Here is a 19982-nt window from a genome sequence, read left to right as displayed (position 1 = left end):
GGGGTAACATGGCTTGGGCCCAAGGTCCTCCAAAGGGTGGATGACTGAATGTAAGGAAAGAATCTATCCATCTTCTAGAGGGCATGAAAGGACTACCATCCTCTGGGGTACAGATCAAGCCCTCGTCCCCTGGTTCACACACAGGCTACCTTTTACCTATGATACGATTTCCCAGAACCTGCAGTTCAGATGAAATGAGCAGTCTCAGCAAAACCAAGCCTCTGAAAGCTTGCCTTTCAGCACCACCTGATGCCTTTCTTTGCATAAACTCGGTGGCATACAGAACAGCCTGCATGCTACTCTAGATGGAGAATTTACCCAAAGTAAAAATGGGAAACCCACATCTGTGGCTCTCAAAAACACAAAGCCATCTAAAATGGGTGAGATACTCAGCCTCCTTGAACTGCCTAAAACAAACTGAGCATTATTCAGGTCTCATCACTGGGCTGAGATAACCCACTTCTATCTATATTGGTTAATCTTCATAGAGAAACAGAAATACTACAAAACGTTGGTCTTGTCACCAGGTCTGCCCTCCAGTGTCATTTGTTGGCAGGTACTGTGTGGCCACTGTGTTAGGTGTCAGGAGCTGAATATAAAACTTGGACTTTGATCCCTCAAGTGCGACAACCTAGCTGAGGATGTGACAAGGCTCAGATAGAATCTCTAAGATTACCAGCATAAAGAAAGAGTGAGGAGGAAACAGGAAGGAGAATCAGGTGGACATCATAGGAGAAGGTCATCTGAGCAGAGAAACAAGGAAGGAAAGAGATAGGGCAGAGGGCATTCCAGGTCAGGCAAGCAGTGGTGGCCACAGGAGCGTGCCAGGTGTATGCAGGTGTGGCTCTCGCCAGTATGCCCAGTGCAAATAAGTAACAAAGGTTTTCCTTTTGGATGGATGGACTGCTTGTTGAGTGCAGTAGACACCTGTCTAGACCAGTGCCCTGTCTTCAGGGAGGGTTGATGCTCTGGAATAATGAGTCCAGTGTATGAGGAGTGGTAAGGCATATAGGACGAAGCTTACACACAAAGCTAGGGAGTTTGAACTAGGCTGCAGGCAATGGGAAATCACTGAGGTTCAGAGTTCAGAAGTGATGCAATCAGTGGCATGTATTTTAAAGGTTATTCCATTGGTTACATGGAGAATAGGTGAGAAGTAAGGGGGGAAATGAAGTGAGAAAGTCCAGTCAGTGACATGGTCACCATCCAAGTACGAGAAAATCAAGGCCTTGACCAGGCCAGTGGATCCAGCTATCTCAATGGAGTAAAAATAAATAAATAAATAAATAAGATAAATAGAAAATTAAATTAAATTAAAAAAAGAAAAAGCATAGGATAAGTAAAGGCAAAAGAGCTTGCAGTAGGGACAAAGCATATATTTAGTGGAAAAAGGAAGGCTCCATGGTTGTGACCAGAGTTCAAGAGGTGGGAAAATGGTTGTCATCAGAGAAGAAGATTTCAAAGATAATTTCCTTCCTATGCTAAGTTTGTTCAAGATGAGGAATATTAAAGTTGGAACTGAATGACAAGTAGTCATCCCCAGTGACACCCAAGGGGTACAGTAAGATGATTTTTAGCCACAAACCAGTCTTCAATGACTCTTTGGCTGGGACAGGAACACTGGACGATGATGAGGACTGATAAACACAACTGGACAGGAGGAGCCATGGGAAAGTCAGGCTTCCAACAGAATGGATACAAATCCCCACGTGCCACTCAGCGAGGGGCAATACACACGAATTTGATATTTCTGAGTTGCAGCCCTCTTAACTGTATAATGGGATTGTTTTTTTCATGACGTTGATATAAAGTAGCGGTAGGCAAATTATGGCTCACGAGCCAGATCCAGGCTGCTGTCAAGGTTTACTGGAAGCCAGACAGACCCACTTCTTTACGTGGTGTCTGGCTACTTTCGCACTAGGAAGATCTAAGTAGTAGTGACAGAGATCGTATGGCCTTCTGAGCTGAAAACATTTACTACCTGGCCCTTGACAGAAAACATTTGCCGACCTCTGTTGTAAGTGGCCAACGTGAAACATCTCCCAGTCCTGTATACGACACACAGCAGACACCCAATATAAGTTCTTTCCCTCCTGCCCTTTCAGGAAGGTCATCCTAATTACTGAAGGAACAAGAAAATGTGGCCTTCACATCATGACTCTGGACTTCAGGGCACAAGGTTGGTTTTTTACCAGGTTGTGAAGGAAGTGCTATTGTTAGGAAAAAAAAAAAAACTGGCTCAGGATAAGAGACAGAGTGAAAGTGTAGCAAGAACTCTGATGATATTAGAAAGTGATAGCTAGATCTCACAGGAGACTTTGAAAACAAAAGTTGGTATAGCCTTGAAAAAGCATCTGTGATTGTACCTGTGTGCTGCGTTGCTTGAGCCATGTCTGACTTTTTGTGACCTCGTGGACCATCTATCCATGGGATTCTCCAGGCAAGAATACTGGAGTGGGTCGCCGTGCCCTCCTTCAGAGGATCTTCCCAACCCAGGGATCGAACCTGCATCCCTTATGTCTCCTGCACTGGCAGGTGAGTTCTTTATCACCGGCACAACCTGGAAAACCCATCTGTGACTGTATCAGGTAGCAATTAACCATAGTCTCTTTCCCCAGAGTTAAACTTCCATTTAAAACAGAGGTTCTGGGGTTAGTAGAAAGAAAAACCAGCTTCATTTCATGGGCAGAGCTCATGGATTAAGAGAGAGAACAGGGTGGGTGAAGAATCAGTTTCTCTCAAACAAAGAGGAAAAGTACTATTAATATTTCGACATTGCTTTTAAAGAGTTGAAAAGGAAAAATATCTACCTACTCTAAGGCTCTGATGCTTAGGATGAAGAAACATAAATGCCTGTTTATAAAGTAAAGACAGGGACTTCCCTAGTGGACCAGTGGCTAAGTCTCTGAATTCCCAATGCAGGGGGCCCAGGTTCAATTCCTGGCCAGAGAGCTAGATACCACATGCTGCAACTAAGAGTTCCCATGCTGTAAATAAGATCTGGCACAACCAAACAAATAAAAATAAATATTAAAAAAATTTTAATTCCAGACAAAAATGAAGTCTGGATTTTTCAGGATGCTCTCCCGTCTCTCATCTGGACTCTTCGCTGTATTCAATTTCGCTGACATCTGGTAGCTGTCATCTCACGAAAAGATTTAGAGCCAGGCTAAAGACAAATGTGAAATCCATTTGGAGTCAAATTAAATGGAAATCAATAGCTGTTCAAGAAAGTGTCACCCATCCAGATGGCTAATAAACACATGAAAAAAGGCTCAATATTGCTTATTATTAGAGAAATGCAAATCAAAACTACAATGAGGTATCACCTCACACTGGTCAGAATGGCCATCACCAAAATATCTATAAACAATAATGCTGGAGAGAGTGTGGAGTAAAGGGAATCCTCTTGCACTGTTGGTGGGAATGTAAATTGATACAGCCACTATGGAAAACAGTATGGAGATTTATTTAAAAACTAGGAACAAAACTATGACCATATGGCCTAGCAATCCCAATACTGGGTGCATACCCAGAGAAAACCATTACTGAGAAATACACATGTATTCCAATGTCCATTGCAGTGCTATTTAAAGTAGTTAGGACATGGAAGCAACCTAGATGTCCATTGACAGATGAGCGGATAAGGAAGCTGTGGTACATATATACTATGGAATACTACTTAACCATAAAAATGAACAAATTTGAGTCAGTTTTATGAGGTGGATGAACCTAGAGCCTGTTACACAGAGTGAAGTAAGTCAGAAAGAGAAAAACAAATACCGTATATTAATACATATAAATGGAATCTAGAAAAATGATACTGATGAACTTATTCGCAGGGCAGGAATAGAGACTCAGACATGGAGAACGGATGTGTGGGCACAGCAGAGGAAGGAGTGTGGAATGAACCGAGAGAGTAGCATTGAAATATATACATCACCATGTGTGAAACAGATAGTTAATGGGAAGTTGCTATATAGCACAGGGAACTCAGTTTGGTGCTCTGTGACAACCTAGAGGGGTAGGACGAGGTGGGAGGGACGTTCAAGAGAGAGAGGATATGTGTATACCTGCGGCTGATTCATGTTGATGTATGAAGGAAAACAACACAACATTGTAAGGCAATTATCCTCCAATTAAAAAAAGAAAGCGCCGCCAAAACAGGCCTTGATGAGGAAGACTCTGGAGGGAACCTGCAGGGCTGTGTGTGGAGCAGGCAGGGGAACAGGGTTTCTTTTGTATTCCTGTGGAAGCGCTGACCCAGGTGAATGAGCTAAGAAGCAGGTCTGTAAGTAAAGAGGACAAGCAGAAGGTGAGCCTCCTCAGACAGAGAGGAAACAAGAGCTGAAAGGAAGCAATAAAGACATTGCTTCCTTTGGGTTGAGCTGCAGTGAGAAAGGCATTTGGATATTTTTCAAAGTGCCCACTGCTGGCAACATGGCACCTTGGAGAATCTTTTCTTAACTAAAATTACACTGTGAGGCCACAACATCACAGCCAGGTCAGAATTGTCTGATAAAACAGCACAGACTATCAGCTGATCTTCAGACTCAGTTTCAGATGTATGCATCAAAGGGCAACGGGGTATAAAAGTTCATCGACACTTTGGCGTTCGCCAGATAACGAACACAGGCACACACAGAACACAAAGCAATTTTTTCCGCCGTAACATTTTTTTTTTCAATAGATAAACATACCCAATAAAATAAGCCTATCAAATGGTTTGCTCTCCTTTAAGCTACTTCATGCATAATCTATATACAAAACTTTGGGGAAAAAAAGTGTAGATGATTAGCATTTTGTAAACATGCCATGCAATTTAAGATATTTATAATGGCTCATGAGCAAGACTTTGAAAAATAAATACCAGTGCTTAAAACAGATATTTGCTTTGAATTTTAATATTACTCATAATTCAATTACTTTACTTGTATAATACAGTAATTTTCACACCTGCAGAACTCATTTATGAAATATAATAAAATGTACTAGCTTTTCTACATAGCAAATGTATAAGCGTAAATTCACGTTACCCTAGATTCTAGCCTACCATTGCATATTTCCTTTCATTGCATCTGTAGTATAGAAAATTATCACCTTTTAAAAAACAAAATTGCTTACCAGTATTTTTCTGCCTCTAAACTAAAAACTGCACTGAAATAGAACCAGATGCTTACCTTAAGGATATTATACGGGGTCTCTGCTAGTTTTCCACTGTATTAATGAAATACATCTAATTTATCACAGTATAAATCTGCTGCTATATTTCATAGACAGTGGTGTGATTTAATTTCCAATTCAACTAAATTCTGGCTGAAACAGCATGTTTGGACACCAATGTATAAGTTAGATTGTTGTTTAGTTGCTAAGTCATGACTGACTCTTTGCACCCGCATGGACTATAGCCCGCCAGGCTCCTCTGTCCATGGGACTTCCCAGGCAAGGACACTGGAGGGGGTAGCCATTTCCTTCTCCAGGAGACCTTCCTGACCCAGGGATAGAACTCCTTAACTCCTGTATGGCAGACAGGTTCTTTACCACTGAGCCATCAGAGAAACCCACAAGTTAGATAGTCTTATACAAAATGTTGCCAAAAACTTAGAGGTAACTCCAAGATGCAAACTAAAATACGAATAATAAAAAAAAACACCTAATATGAGGAACACATTTGGCTGTGGATTTAATTTAGATGACACCAGATAAGACAACGGCACACCAACATCGAAAATCACACTCTACATTTTATATTAACATTAAATAAAACAATGATCAGAAGGTTGGAGGTTCTTTCATTCATATGCAAATATCCTGAGGTTGACTGCAGTGAAGGATGCTCCAATCAAGTAACCCCATTCAGAGCTGCGTTGGGATTACTTGGCCGTCCTTGTCCTGCTGTGGCTTAGGCTTGAGGAGCTATTTAAAGTAGCATTCAACACTTGTGGTTATGTCGAGAGTGACTCAACAAGACGTAAGTAAAAGCATGAGTCCAGGGTGGCAATGACCTCTAGCATCCTGAGACAAAATCCTGGGACACTAATGAAAATACTCCGTCCTGCTATTCTTGGACCGTTAGAACACTTCCATGGACTTCATGCCCAATCAGATTAGCTTTATATTTAACTATAAACTTTATATTCTGAACAAGCTGTCTTAATTGGATGACAAAGCTGTACCTATCTTAAGTTATCAAATACAGGTTGAAGTTCATTGCATTTCTGTGCAGGTGGGTTTTTATAATACATCCTAATGGAGAGGTAGCATTGTATTATATTGAGTTGACCAAACAGTTCCTTTCAGTTTTTTCATAACATCGTTTGGAAAAACCCAAGTGAACTTTTCAGTCAACTCAGAGTATATGAGAAACACTCATACACACACAGAACCGACCTAGTTCAGGTGACCCTATGTGAAGGTTGCTGTTACATGGTTCGCCCACCCAAGACTCAGAAACTTGGCCACAAACATCAGTTGGAGTTATCTACTTGGTAGCTGGTAATATCCAGAACTGTTTCATTTAAAGCTTTATAAAGACATTAAAGGGGATGACTTTAGAGGGGAAAAAAATCCATTCGTTTTCTGCATTAGCTAACGAGCTAACTTAAACATTGATGTATACACAGCTGCAAATAAATAATACATAGGTGCAGAGTCTGATAGCGCTCTGATGTTCACTTTCAGTGTCTCCTGGAAAAGTTTTAGAAGGATGAGAACAAACACCTTCCTCCTCCCCCACTTTCCCATTGCCCATCACTATAGTTCTCTGTTCCCAGCTGATCGATGTCAAACAGCTTTTTTCTAGATTGGTTATGTTTGTGTGTCGACTGACAGAACAATTGCTGAGAAGTCTCTGTCTCCTGAAATTCTTCAAAGTTCTCACTGTAAACTATAAAGCTATCATCAACTACAACGTTACAGATATAGGAAGTACAGCTTGCCTCCAATGTCACATACTCTGTGGAAAATGCTGGCAGCCGTGACCTGGGAACTCTTTTATCCTTCTCTGCTCCACTGCAGAGGTAGGAAAGGTTTTAACGACAACCCTGGCTATCGGTGGACAAGAAAAATTTTCACTCTGACTGATGCCTTAAAAGCTCCTATCACTCTTGTTATTTTTAAATAGGATATTTTAAATGAAGGATGTGTCCTATATGAATCTCTATGATATCATAGGATCCCCACCCCCCCCCATAAAATATAGGAGCAGTTAATGAAAGTTAGTATATATGACAACCACAGGGAAAAAACAGATTGGGAGAAGGTAACAGTGCCTGGTGGCCAGCTAAACTCACTAAGTCACCAGTTGCTGCAGACAAACCTTACATTATACAGAATTCAGATTTATACCTCACACATTATAGATTATTGAATGTCATGGAACTCTGGGGGTTATTCTCAAATAGTATAAAACCATCAATGCTAAATCAATGCCAAAATTAGAAATATCTATCATAATCTTTGGTTATTTCACAAATTGTACATTAGCAGCAAGGATTGTTTTTCCCTGTGTAATCATATTTTGATCAAAAACAATTTTTTATTTCATAATTTATCTAGAATCAACTTTGATAATTATTTTTTTTAAATCTTTCTTATCAATGTTCAATTCACATCTGTATACAGAGTCTCTGTGTTAAGAATGGTTCTTACTTTGAGTCAGTAAACAAGTTTCTCTAAAGACAGATGGGTAAATTTTTCTAATCAGGAACACAAAATTTTGTTTATGAATTTCAACTCTATTATTAAATTGTTAGACTGTCATTTTAAAACTAAAATTATGCAAAGCATTTTGCAAAATATGAAACATTCTCTATTGTTACTGGGACAATTTAAAATATGTTTTTTCTAGTGCTATTTTTTGCTTTTAATTCTTTTTTGTTATTTTATTTGAGCTCCAAGTGTATGTATTTCTCATGAACTGTCTCTTTCGTGGAACAAGGTGGAAGGTTGGACCAGTTAAAATAAAGAAAATGCCCAAAACTTTTTATTTTTGATGATTCAATTTATACAATATTTGATATTAATAAAACTTCAGTATTTCATATGCAATATTAATATTCAAATGGGCTACTTTGACATTCCATAATAAACAAGTATTAGCAAGTTCTTTGGAAAGAGAGTATTTTGTTTCATTCGATATGACAAATGGTTTTGTCAAATATGTCAGTGGCTACATCAGCGAAATTCAAAATAGCATCTTCCCATGTTCAGTTCCAATGCAACTAACTGCTCTATCTGTACCATATTCTTGTTTAGTTGTTCAGTCATGTCCGACTCTTTGTGACCCTGTGGACTGTAGCCTGCCAGGCTCCTCTGTCCATGGAATTTTCCAGGCAGGAATACTGAAGTGGATTGCCATTTCCTTCTCCAGGGGATCTTCCAGACCCAGGGATTGAACCCACGTCTCATGCACTGGCAGGCATAGGCAGGCAGATTCTTTACTGCTGAGCCACCAGGGAAGCCCATATCTGTACCATATCACAGCACTAAGTGATAGTTACCAGGGTGACCTGAATATCCTAACACACCAGGGGAAAAGTTAAATAGTAACAATATAAATAAACATGGACGAGGCAGAGACTAACCATCTCCTGTGGAATAAAAGCAGTTACAAGAGGGCACTATCATACAATTAATTCAATGAAATTTTCAGGGCAAAGTTCCACTAGATGTCAAAAATGCTTAACAGCTAATAGGACGGGCAAGCTCTCCAACGCCAAAGCATATACATCGTGGGAACTTTCTTATAAACTCTGAGTATTTGGAAAGTGTTTGTTTAGCTTACTTTTTTAAAAAACGGGAGATAAAGCTCAGATAAGAATACTTAATCTAAAACATTATTCAAACCATTCTAGAGCCTTCCAAAGTGGAGAGTGTTAAATATTGTGACCATTCCTTCATAATACTTATGCTTACCTAAAGTAGTACATTCGTCACTTTATAAAGTTTCTCACTTGAAATAAAGAAAACAAACCTGTTAGTAACCAAAGCAGTGTATGTGGATTTTTAAAACCAGAGTATTTAAATACTACTGATGTTCTGAGATAACATTAGATAATGTAGAAAGAACTCCTTAGTTGTTTTTCATTTTACTTTGAAAATGATAATTACTTATTGAGGTTTAAAAATCAAGCTTGAAAGGAATCTGAATGTCTTCTTTTAGTATTTAATGGAAACTAGTGATTTTTCAAGAGATGAAAATTAAGACTGCCCTCCTGAGACATAACCAAGAAGTAAAGAGCAAATGAAACATATACGATTTGTGGATAATTTCTTTTTTAAAAAATACTCTCATGTAAGGTGATCACATGGCTTATTGTTCAAATTGGGACTTTTTTAAGAATGAAAGGAGATGTTATTAATAATTAGAGTAGGGCCAAAGTCTAAAAACTTTAACTGGGGTATTCTCAGCAAAACCAGGTCTTATGGCCCCCTCTGCTAAAAGCATATGGGATATGAATTTTCTAGCAATTTCTTCTTTTTTCACCTTTCTCTTTCTGATCAAATGAGGCCAAGTGGACAAAGAGTGGTGCATTTTCAGGGCAGCTTTTTGGGAAAAGCAGAGATGCATGGATCTGGAACCAAACAACGGAGTAACTGAGCCATCTTCATCAAAGAGAGGAAGGTGGGAGGGATTTTCAAGAGGGAGGGGATATACGTACACGTATGGCTGATTCATGCTGATATCCGGCAGAAACCAACACAATATTGTAAAGCAATTACCCTCCAATTAAAAATAAATACTACTCTTTAAAAGCCCAATGTTGTTTTCTACCGTATCTGTTTTATTCTCTTATACCTAATTTTCTCCAGACTTTCAGCCTGTTAGTCTTCATGGATTATATATTTTAAAAAAGAAAAACTTATCTCCAACTGAATCATACACAGACTTGCCAAGTTCTGTTAACTCCTGTGAGCACCTCCAAACCCTTGTGCCCTGTTATCAGAAAAACGCAAAAACCTAATCTGTGCAGCTGGAATGCAGAAAGGAAAGGCCAAGAAGTGAAATCAGCAAGCATTCAACACAGAAACAGCATGACCAGTGCACTAATTAGGCCACTGACAATTCAAGGCAAGATCTAGAGTATGGCTCAATCCACAGAGGGGCCCAACGCAGGGAGATTTCTGTGTGTATTCACAGGGCATTGTTTATTTTGGGTCACCTATTTATGGTTTTGATAGTTACTGTTACTGTTAATCACTGAGAAAGTTATCAGAAAGCTAAACTGAGGGTTTTGTATGAGCAGTGTTGTTCACCTGACTATATATAGAGACATATATATGTGTATGTATATATTTGTATATGTGTGTGTGTGTATAGCAGAGAATTATGCATGCGTGTGTGTGTATATATATATGCATAACATGTGAAAGTTCTCTTCTTGGACTAAAAGGAAATAATTTATGGCTCTGTTTTCATACCTTTCTTTTTTCATTCAAAGCATGAGACTAATTGATCCATATATTATAAATAGAATCAGAATGTTAAGTATTCTTTTCCTCCTGATGAATGCACAGGAGTTTTGTTTTATTTGGATTTGTTTTCTTTTTACTATTTCTGTGACTTGAAAGGTCTATACTCTAATTCCATCAGAATAGAGAGGGTGGTTATCATCGAAGGGCAACAAACACTCACCATTTCCTGGGAAACATAACTTTGGTCTCTGGCTCCTCAGAGAGCTGGAAGTCTAGGGACAGATGGCAGACATCTATCCTGGCCAACTTCCCTCTTGATCCAATGATAACCGAGGTCTCCGGACCCTTCCCATGCTTGCTCTAAGGACTCTGCTGCGTCCCACCAGTGATGGTGGCCACATGAATACCTTGGAGCTCATGAGCCAGAAGCAGGAAACACAGTCATTGCCTTCCTCCATTCAATGCGTTCTCTGTGTCATTGCCAAGAGGAGAAAATTGGTTCTTGTGGGGAGGGGTGAAAAAATTCTTAGCTATTTCAATAGTTTGTAGCCCTTCAGTGTCGAACTTACCTAACAAAATCATATTCCTTCATATGCAGTGTCTTTCTTTAGAGAGAATTTAAATTTAGCTTAATTTTTTCCTTAAGGGGTCATTACTGGAAAAGTTAATAATTCTTTACTCAATCATCCTTTCCATTTTCCTGAGGATGAAAGAGAGACAGAGAGAGAGAAGGGGGCTTGGGGAAGGGAGGAGGAGAAGAGAATGGGGAAAAGGCACCCCTTAAGAAAAGTGGCAGCTGAGGGGAAGTGGGGAAACTGAAGAGAGAGAAGCAGATGATAAACAGTGGCCCCCAATGATCCAGGATCCCGTCCAACAGGACTGTTGGGTGGCTCTCTCTGTGCTGGCTTGGATGAGCAGAAGTGGCAGAAGTGGCAATGTCCTTATATTGTCCTTATTAAGACTGCTTACAGTCTGGTTTCCTGACCTGACCCCTGGGATCGACCTGTTGGCTGCCTTAACCACAGCTGGTCGGCTTAGAGTAGGTACTTGGCCTAAGCTGAACACTCCCCCTGAGATTTTAGAATTGGGACAAACTGAGGATTGAACTTGTCCCTGCCCTGGGAGTTGAAACTGTGATATTTGACATTCAGGAGCTAGCGGCCACCATGCTACTCCTACTATTGGCAGCACGTTTCTTCTACTTACAACCAAAGACACCTAGTGTTTCTCTGGTGTCTCAGATGGCAAAGAGTCTGCCTGCAAAGCAGGAGACCAGGCTTCAATCCCTGGGTCTGAAAGATAAGGGAATGGGAACCCATTCCTGCGTTCTTGCCTGGAGAATCCCATGGACAGAGGAGCCTGGCGGGCTACCATCCATGGGGTCACAAAGAGTGAGACATGACTGAGCCACAAACCCTCTCACTTTCACAGACACCTAACACAAATAAGCAAGACTTAAGAAAGAAAAAGTAAGAAAAGAAAAAGTGTCTTTCACTACCATAACCAACCCAGGGTAAGGTTTCTCATAACACTCAGGAGACAAGCAGGAAATGCACCACGGTAACCCTCGCCCATAACTCAGGGAGGTTCATTCTGGGAAGCTGCCTCACATCTTCTCCATGCCGGTGGCTTCTAAAGACTTCTCACCTTCCCTGGGATAACAGACTTGTACCAGACCTCTTGGCCCCCAAAGTTATCCTTGATCTCCCCACCATGCCCAGTAACAATCCGTCAGACAGAAAGCAGAATTTCACATGAGAAGGCTACAGAGCACTGTCTGCACACCACGTCCACTTACTTGCTGGGTTGAGGTTTACCTCTTGGGCTCAGCCATTCCTAACTGGGTTTGTCTGAAGACCCACCGACTTCCTTTGCCCTTGGCATCCCTCAGACACCCTAGTGAGGGCGCTGTACTGTATTGAGTCTGCTGCTGCTGCTGCTGCTAAGTCGCTTCAGTCATGTCCGACTCTGTGCGACCCCATAGACGGCAGCCCACCAGGCTCCCCCATCCCTGGGATTCTCTAGGCAAGAATACTGGAGTGGGTTGCCATTTCCTTCTCCAAGGCATGAAAGTGAAAAGTCTAGTCCCCTCCAACTCTCAGATGGGCTGTGTGTCTTCCTGGTCATTTTTCATCCCAAAGGCTGATAAGCCCGCCAGCCATAGGACCATTTCCCCTAAATAAATGCTTTCAAACACCTCTCAGACCTGAGTCGTTGTAAGCAGTATTTAAAAGGGAATCACTACTGCAGTTCCTTTGGGAAGAGGCCAAAGAGAAAAAGAAAATGTTTCCAATTCAGAAGCGGACTAAATTGCCCTGGGCTGGAAGAGGTACAGGATCACATCTAATTCCAAATCACTGCCCCGGAAACTGGCAGCCAGTTAAGCCCATCTCTTCCCCTTGCATGTTCCTATGACAGCTGTCCCAGAGCCTGCAATTCCATGGCGTGGTAACCCAGACACTGGTCCCAACCACCCCCCCCCCCAGGCCCATTTGACTGGACCCCACATTTACACATAGTCTCAAATGTAAACTTTATACATTATCTCTATGGGAGGGAAAATTTACAGTCACCAGAGACACAGGATTGAAAAACAAAGCCCATCACACAGATATAAACTCAGGTCCCATTACCAGATGATACCATGCCCCTCAAAACACTTTGTTTTTCACAAAGTGTCTATTTTGGGAAAGTACAATTGTATTTCATGGTATTCTATAACTGTGTAAAAATGTTAATTTGTTAAATATAGACATTTTAAATATATCACACTTTTAAACTCTATTTTCCTTTTTTTTTTCACTTATTAATATACTAGAAAGTTCAATGAATGGAAATGACACCAAGGAGCATGTTCTATAAGAGCTGAATCGTTACTGTCAGGGTCATACCCAGAGATGGTGTGACAGATCAGTGGGCCTTGCAATAATTTTACATGTCACAGCGGATACACTGAGGACAGACTGAACAGTTATTACATAATAGATTACTACTACTAGTAAGTCGCTCCAGTCGTGTCCGACTCTGTGCGACCCCATAGACGGCAGCCCACCAGGCTCCCCCGTCCCTGGGATTCTCCAGGCAAGAACACTGGAGCAGGTTGCCATTTCCTTCTCCAGTGCATGAAAGTGAAAAGTGAAAGTGAACTCGCTCAGTCGTGTCCAACTCAGCAACCCCCATGGACTGCAGCCTTCCAGGCTCCTCCGCCCATGGGATTTTCCAGGCAAGAGTACTGGAGCGGGTTGCCATTGCCTTCTCCAATGCATGAAAGTGAAAAGTGAAAGTGAACTCGCTCAGTTGTGTCCGACTCTTAGCGACCCCATGGACTGCAGACTCCCATGGGATTTTCCAGGCAAGAGTACTGGAGTGGGGTGCCATTGCCTTCTCCGACATAATAGATTACTGAGTATTTATTCCATGTCAATGAATAGATATTTTAACTTACTATTGAATATTTGATAGAAAATGTCGAATTTTTCCTGCTATACTAGGGATTATACAATTTTATAACATTTATATTTTACTACAGAAATATTATAAAATACAGAAAAACCAAAAGAGACAAAAACAAATATTTTCTAGGATATGAAATCCCTGTTTAAGCTAAGAGAATATTTATTAAATTCTGGAGAGAAGGGAGTGATTCTACATGTCTACTCTAATGTGTGTAGTACACAGAGAACCATCTATAAACATTCAACTGAATAAGCAATAACTGATGGCAACCCACTCTAGTATTCTTGCCTGGAGAATCCTACGGACAGAGGAGCTTGGTGGGCTACAGTCCATAGCGTCACAGAGTTGGACACGACTAAAGTGACTTTATACACACACACACACACACACACACACACACACACAACCAATATCTGAAAAAGCAAGGTAAACAGATACTCTCCTCCAAAGTTATCTTACCTCTCAAGCAAGTTAGAAAAAAACACAGATTCCAAGCATTCCTGCATAAGAATTTCATAGCACAAGCAGGATCCTGATGTACCTATAATATAGTGAGAGCTAGAATACAATCCTACTGAAGCATTGACAAAACGAATTTTCCCCAAGTTGTAAAAATACTATTCACACATATTCACACACACATCACATTAGCACTCCCCTCACCAATAATTATTCTAGAAAAATAACAAGTTAGATGACTAGAAAAGAGTACAGGAAAGGCAGTTAGTGGTTTGTATAAGGCATCATTCAGAGCTGTTTCTAAAAGGCTCCAAACCTCAGACAAATGAACAATACTTTCCACTTAACTACCATGCAATCAAATGTAAAGAATTTGTATAATATTTCCCCATTCAAACAGAGAGGGAAATGTACACATTTAAACAAACAAACACAAATCCTTTATGAAAATTCAGTAGAGAATCTACTTCGGCTAGCAGAGATTTTCTTAACTTGATTAATAATTTGGAACCAGATTTACTATTTACAACTTCACAGAATCTTCCAAAACCAAAGTCCTTGGCTGCTGGGTATAGTTTTCAGGTAGATATCTGTGCAAACATAATCTGAGACAGGTCTAAATATTCTAATGTAGAGGGGTGTGTGTATGTGTTATATTACATACAACTATATACAATAGGCCATTATCAACAACACCTTCTTAGAGATCAAGACATGGCTCTGTGTCTAAAATTTAGAGATTAAACAAACTCTGTCATCTCAGGAATGAAATTACTGACATTATTGCATCCTTATCAGGAACTCTTCAGAAAAAATATGTACATACCTGAAATTTTTTTCTATAACAATACTTAATTTTAGATGTGTGTTAATAGTGTTATCAGCAAATAAATCAAATTGGCCTTTCAAATTTTCTTTGATTTAGCTGCTTATATTTGGCTAACTCCCTCTGGACCATCTGGTGGTACAATGATTTATTCCTCAATTGCCTAAAATCTTGAAAGAGTTCATGGGACACCCAAAATACTCCCCTAAACCCAGAATTTATCTTATTCAGCTTCAAAATTCACTCCATGTTTCTAGTAGTAACTCAAATGTGTAACTTAAAGGTTTGATATTGGAAAGAGCAGTAACCTTTCTCAACCAAAGTCCACATCTCTCTCTTACAGATAAAACAAAAGGGAACAAATTATTCATAACTACAAAAGACCTAGTTGAAATCTTTCATTTGCCACAAAATGTGCATTTCCTCATCATGAACAGCAGAAATAACATTTCATTCCATTTAGTTCCACATCCTGGCCGGAAAGTAAAATGCCTTTATAAGTCAAAAGATGCAAAGCTAGAAATATCAATCAGTGCAAGAAGCAGTTTTATGATAGGCTGCATCCAGTTGGTAATTTATGTTATTTACATGCTGTAGACTACTATGGAGAATTGTAATTTTCAGTCAAAGGCACACAAAATCAATTATATTTCCATAATTTTTACTGTTTATAAGAAAAGACAACTGGAAAAAAAGACAGTAAGTAATCCAAAGAATTTATAGGATTTTCCACTGTTTTCTCTTCTCTACTCCATATTCCATTTTCATCTAATTGGCACAAAATGTCAATCCTATGCTTCTACAGCTGAAGATGACTCTTTGGGCTTTTTACTTACAATTCATACTGAAATAAAGAACTAAATATATGCAATGAAAATCAGTTTCTGCTAACCCTCAAAGCTCCAAATAGAGTTAGATATAAACACTGTCATGCAATTGAATTAAATACTGAAATTAGTGGCCAAAATTTTTACTCTTAGATTGAGATGTATCCAGGACCAATGGAAAAATATGAATTGACCTTCCTTTTCAGCCAACACTTTATGATCTGAGATATGGGAACATCTCAATTGTGAACACAATTATACACCAACAGAAACAACACCGTTAGAGCAGACCTCATAAGAGGAGGTCAATCAATGCACGCTGACACTGATTCACCCCTTACACTGCCTCATAAGATGGATCCTTCCTCATGTGGGGGCCCCCAGCCCTGCTGGTCTACACTGGACCATGCTCTCCAGTCTCCCCTGCTCCTCCAGAGGACCAGGCTAGGAGGCACCTCCTCCACTTTCAATGACACCACTGAACTTCATTCAGGATGGTGCCCAGGCCTATCTGCAAGACTCCACACCGGATGGATCTGAGATCATGTTTTCCCCTCAGCTTCCACGTCACCAACCCCAGACGGTGTCTGGGTGGTCAGCAGTCTTCAACATCCAAGCACCTAGGCTGCTCCCAAGTAACAAAAAACACTTAGGAAAGAGTAATGCCATTGTATGCCTTATCAATAAGACTAACTCGATCTCAGTCCACAAGATCTTGGAAAGGATGTCTCCCTGCATAGCCATCCTATGCTACGTCTTACCCAAACATCTTCAACGGAAAGCACACTTTCTAGAATATAGGGACCGCCTTTTCGAAGCACGCGTAAGAAAGTCCCACTCTTGCTTTGCATACCTTGGCGGCCACGGACGAGTTGGGCTTCTCCAGCAGGTCCCAGAGTTTCTTCCTTTTCTCAGGACAGCAGGTGTTATCAAACTCTTCGCCCTCGCGTTCCCGCATGGTCTCCGCCTCCCGCCGCAGTTCTTCGTTCATCTGCTCCTTCTTTTGATGATACCTGGCTTGGCAGCACGACTCTAAGTAGATCTCATCGATCCCCCAGTAATCAAGCTCTTGGCCGAAAGAGAGAGCGCACATTTCTTCCATCATGTGGAGTTTCCCTGTCCGGTAGAAATTTAAAATGGAAGTGAAGGCTCCCGGGTGCCGATCGAAGAAATACTCGTTCTCGTTCAGGTTGTAGTCATCGCACACCTCCAGGAGGCTCTCGTGCGTGTTGCAGTCCCGAAGCTTCCCCAGGCGGGTCCTGGGCAACCGGTCCAACGTTCTCCACAGGACCTCGTGGTTGAGGCCCCCCACGTTGATCTTCACCCTCCGGGAGCACGTTTTGCTCCTGATGATGTCCACTGGTTCCGGGGGAAGAGAAAGTGTCGACCTTGACGTCTTCCTGTTTAATCCAGGGGGAACCTTCTCTGCCATTTTGGACTGCACAAAGGGTCCTCAAAAGGATGTGCCGCTGGAAGGTCAACTCAAGCTAGATCCCTCTGCGGCAGGCATTTCCACGGATGCACCTGGAAGAAAGCAACCACAAAGCCTCTGGTTACTTACATTTTTCCTAAAGCATTTCCTGTTCTATGAGATCACTCCGCTGTTCATGCACAACCCGGAGGTATAATAATAATTACTGTGTATTGATGGAGATGTACAGCACTGTTAAAACTTAAAAGGCATAAGGAGGAAAAGACCACACAATGTACTATGCAGAAGAGGCTGTATTCAATTTTTTATACACCTATAGGCAGACAGCTCCCAAATTTGTCACTGGACACCTCTTTTTCAAGCTCTGAATTATCCCTGTCCTGATCAACTCTTCCCAGATGAAACACAGACCCATTAAGCTAAACCCAGCACAGCTCCAACCTTCCCCATCAGTTCATGTTCCTTCTCAGATGTGTGGTCCTCTGCATCCCAATACTGAGCTAGCTACCCAAGCTAAAACTCTAAGAAATTCCCATCCATCTGTCCACATGCAAATAAGCACAGGTCTTAACCAACTGAACCTCCTGAACATTGCTTAAGCCCTCTGCCTGGTATTACCCATTCCCTGTTAAACTGTTCATTTCAGTGGCTTTTCCTGTTGCAGCTCACAGACTCTAAGGTAGGTGGGCTCAACAGTTGCCGCTCCTGGGCTTTAGAGCACAGGCTTAATAGTTGAGGCACATGGACTTAGTTGTCCCACAGCATGTGGAATCTTCCTGGAGCAAGGATTGAACTCCTATTCCCCACATTGGCAGGTGTATTCTTCACTGCTGAGCCACCAGGGAAGACCCCTTGCCTACATTTCTACAGTAGCTTCTGAAACTAAATCCTGAACTCTGGTTTTGCTCACATTAAAAAAAAAAAAAAAATCTCTGTACAGCTTCTAGAATGATCCGCTAAGAAACAAATCTGATTTAACCATGCTTTAATCCCTACAAACGCCCGATGTAACTGGCAGTATAAAGTCCCCTGAGCCCTGGCAGATGTGACCTACCTCTCCACCCTCACCTCTCATTCCTCCTTCATCAACGTACTCCAGCAACCCCAGACTATACACACTGTTCTGTTTCAAGCCCCTGGCCTTTATTCACGCTGTGTCCTGGAAGGGCCTCCACCTTTCCCATTTCCTTTTGACTAACTGCAGCTTGCTCTTCAAGACTCAGTTCAGATATCACCTCTTCCAAAAAGTGCTCCATGATACATCTCCTCTAGGATTCTGAAACTCTGTGAATGTCTATTCTGTTTCACCACACCACTGCAATAACACCTTTCCCAAGGATACTGGGAGTCCTGAAAGACAAAGCCCATTTTCTCTGTTACATATTTATCACTGAGCACAGTGCTTACATATTGTGAGGGTTTGATAAATGCTGAATAGTCAATTTTTTAATTGTTCTCCACAGGGCAGCTGACAAAAGACCTAGTAAGGCTAATGTATATGGCTGGAAAAATGCATAAAAGGAGTTACTTGGATCACTTGCCTAAAATGCATCTATATTTACATGTTATGTGTATGTAAGTTTGTGCGTACATAGGATATGTCAGAACGTGTGTGTGTTTACATTCTTTGACCCACCGGTCTTTGCTCCTGTAAACTAATTCTTTAAAAATGACTGTTTTAGTATTCCCTCTTATTGATCTATTCTTCTGATCTAGAGCAGTAAGCATCTTCTTATTTGATCTTTCCCTATAATGTTTTTGCAGAAAACCATGGCGCTTTAAGCAACTCACCTCAAACACCATTTTTAATGTAAAACACCATGTTTCACATAGTCAATAGCTTATACCAAAGGGAAAAGCTTTTAGATTTAAGAGGTTCTTATAATTAGAATTCTCTTTTAAGATACACACCAATTTTACCATGTCTTTGGTCTCTCCACTTTTGTAAGTTAAATTTATTTCTCCACCTGGAAGCCAAGTATTCTCGAAAATGAAAATAAGTCAAATTCATGAAAAAATGGTGCTGGACACTATAAGAAGGATTGCAAATATGGCCAATAAATATACTTGACATGGGAGTTTTTTCAACTACATAGATACAGAAATATTTAAAGCATATACATATACATTATCATTGCAGATGACAAAAATGCCTATTTTTACAATAAAGGAGAATTACAAGAATTTCGGTAAGTATCAAATCCTCTAAGCCTCAATTTCTTAATCTAAAAAATGAGGATAATAGTATCTACTTTATAGGCAGTGTTTAGACAATTAAATGAGATAGTTTATGTGAAGTGCCCACTACAGGGAAATATATCTGAATAGAATAAGAAAACTCACATTGCTCCTGTTTTTAAACTTATTTTATTATAATAATAATAATACAGATTTTAATACAAATTACAAATAATTTAATACAAATATCATGGAATTTTCCAGGCAAGAAGACTGTAGTGGATTTCCAATTCCTCCTCCAGGGGATCTTTTCAACCCAGGGATCAAACCTGCATCTCCTGTGTCTCCTGCAATGGCAGGTGGGTTCTTTACCACTAGCACCACTTGG

General features: G+C 40.6%; 1 protein-coding gene across 1 annotated transcript in view; it reads right to left on the bottom strand.

Moving 5' to 3' along the window:
- KCNB2 (potassium voltage-gated channel subfamily B member 2) overlaps nt 1-17416 on the bottom strand; it is a 422672-nt gene extending 405256 nt beyond the window's left edge. The window contains exon 1 of the mRNA XM_052651537.1: nt 16838-17416. Coding sequence (XP_052507497.1) covers nt 16838-17416 — 579 coding nt within the window. The remainder of the gene's footprint in view (nt 1-16837) is intronic.
- Nucleotides 17417-19982: the final 2566 nt, after the last annotated feature.

Source organism: Budorcas taxicolor, chromosome 14 (genome assembly GCF_023091745.1).
Source record: "Budorcas taxicolor isolate Tak-1 chromosome 14, Takin1.1, whole genome shotgun sequence".
NCBI lineage: Eukaryota > Metazoa > Chordata > Mammalia > Artiodactyla > Bovidae > Budorcas > Budorcas taxicolor.
This window is presented reverse-complemented; position numbering and strand designations above follow the sequence as displayed.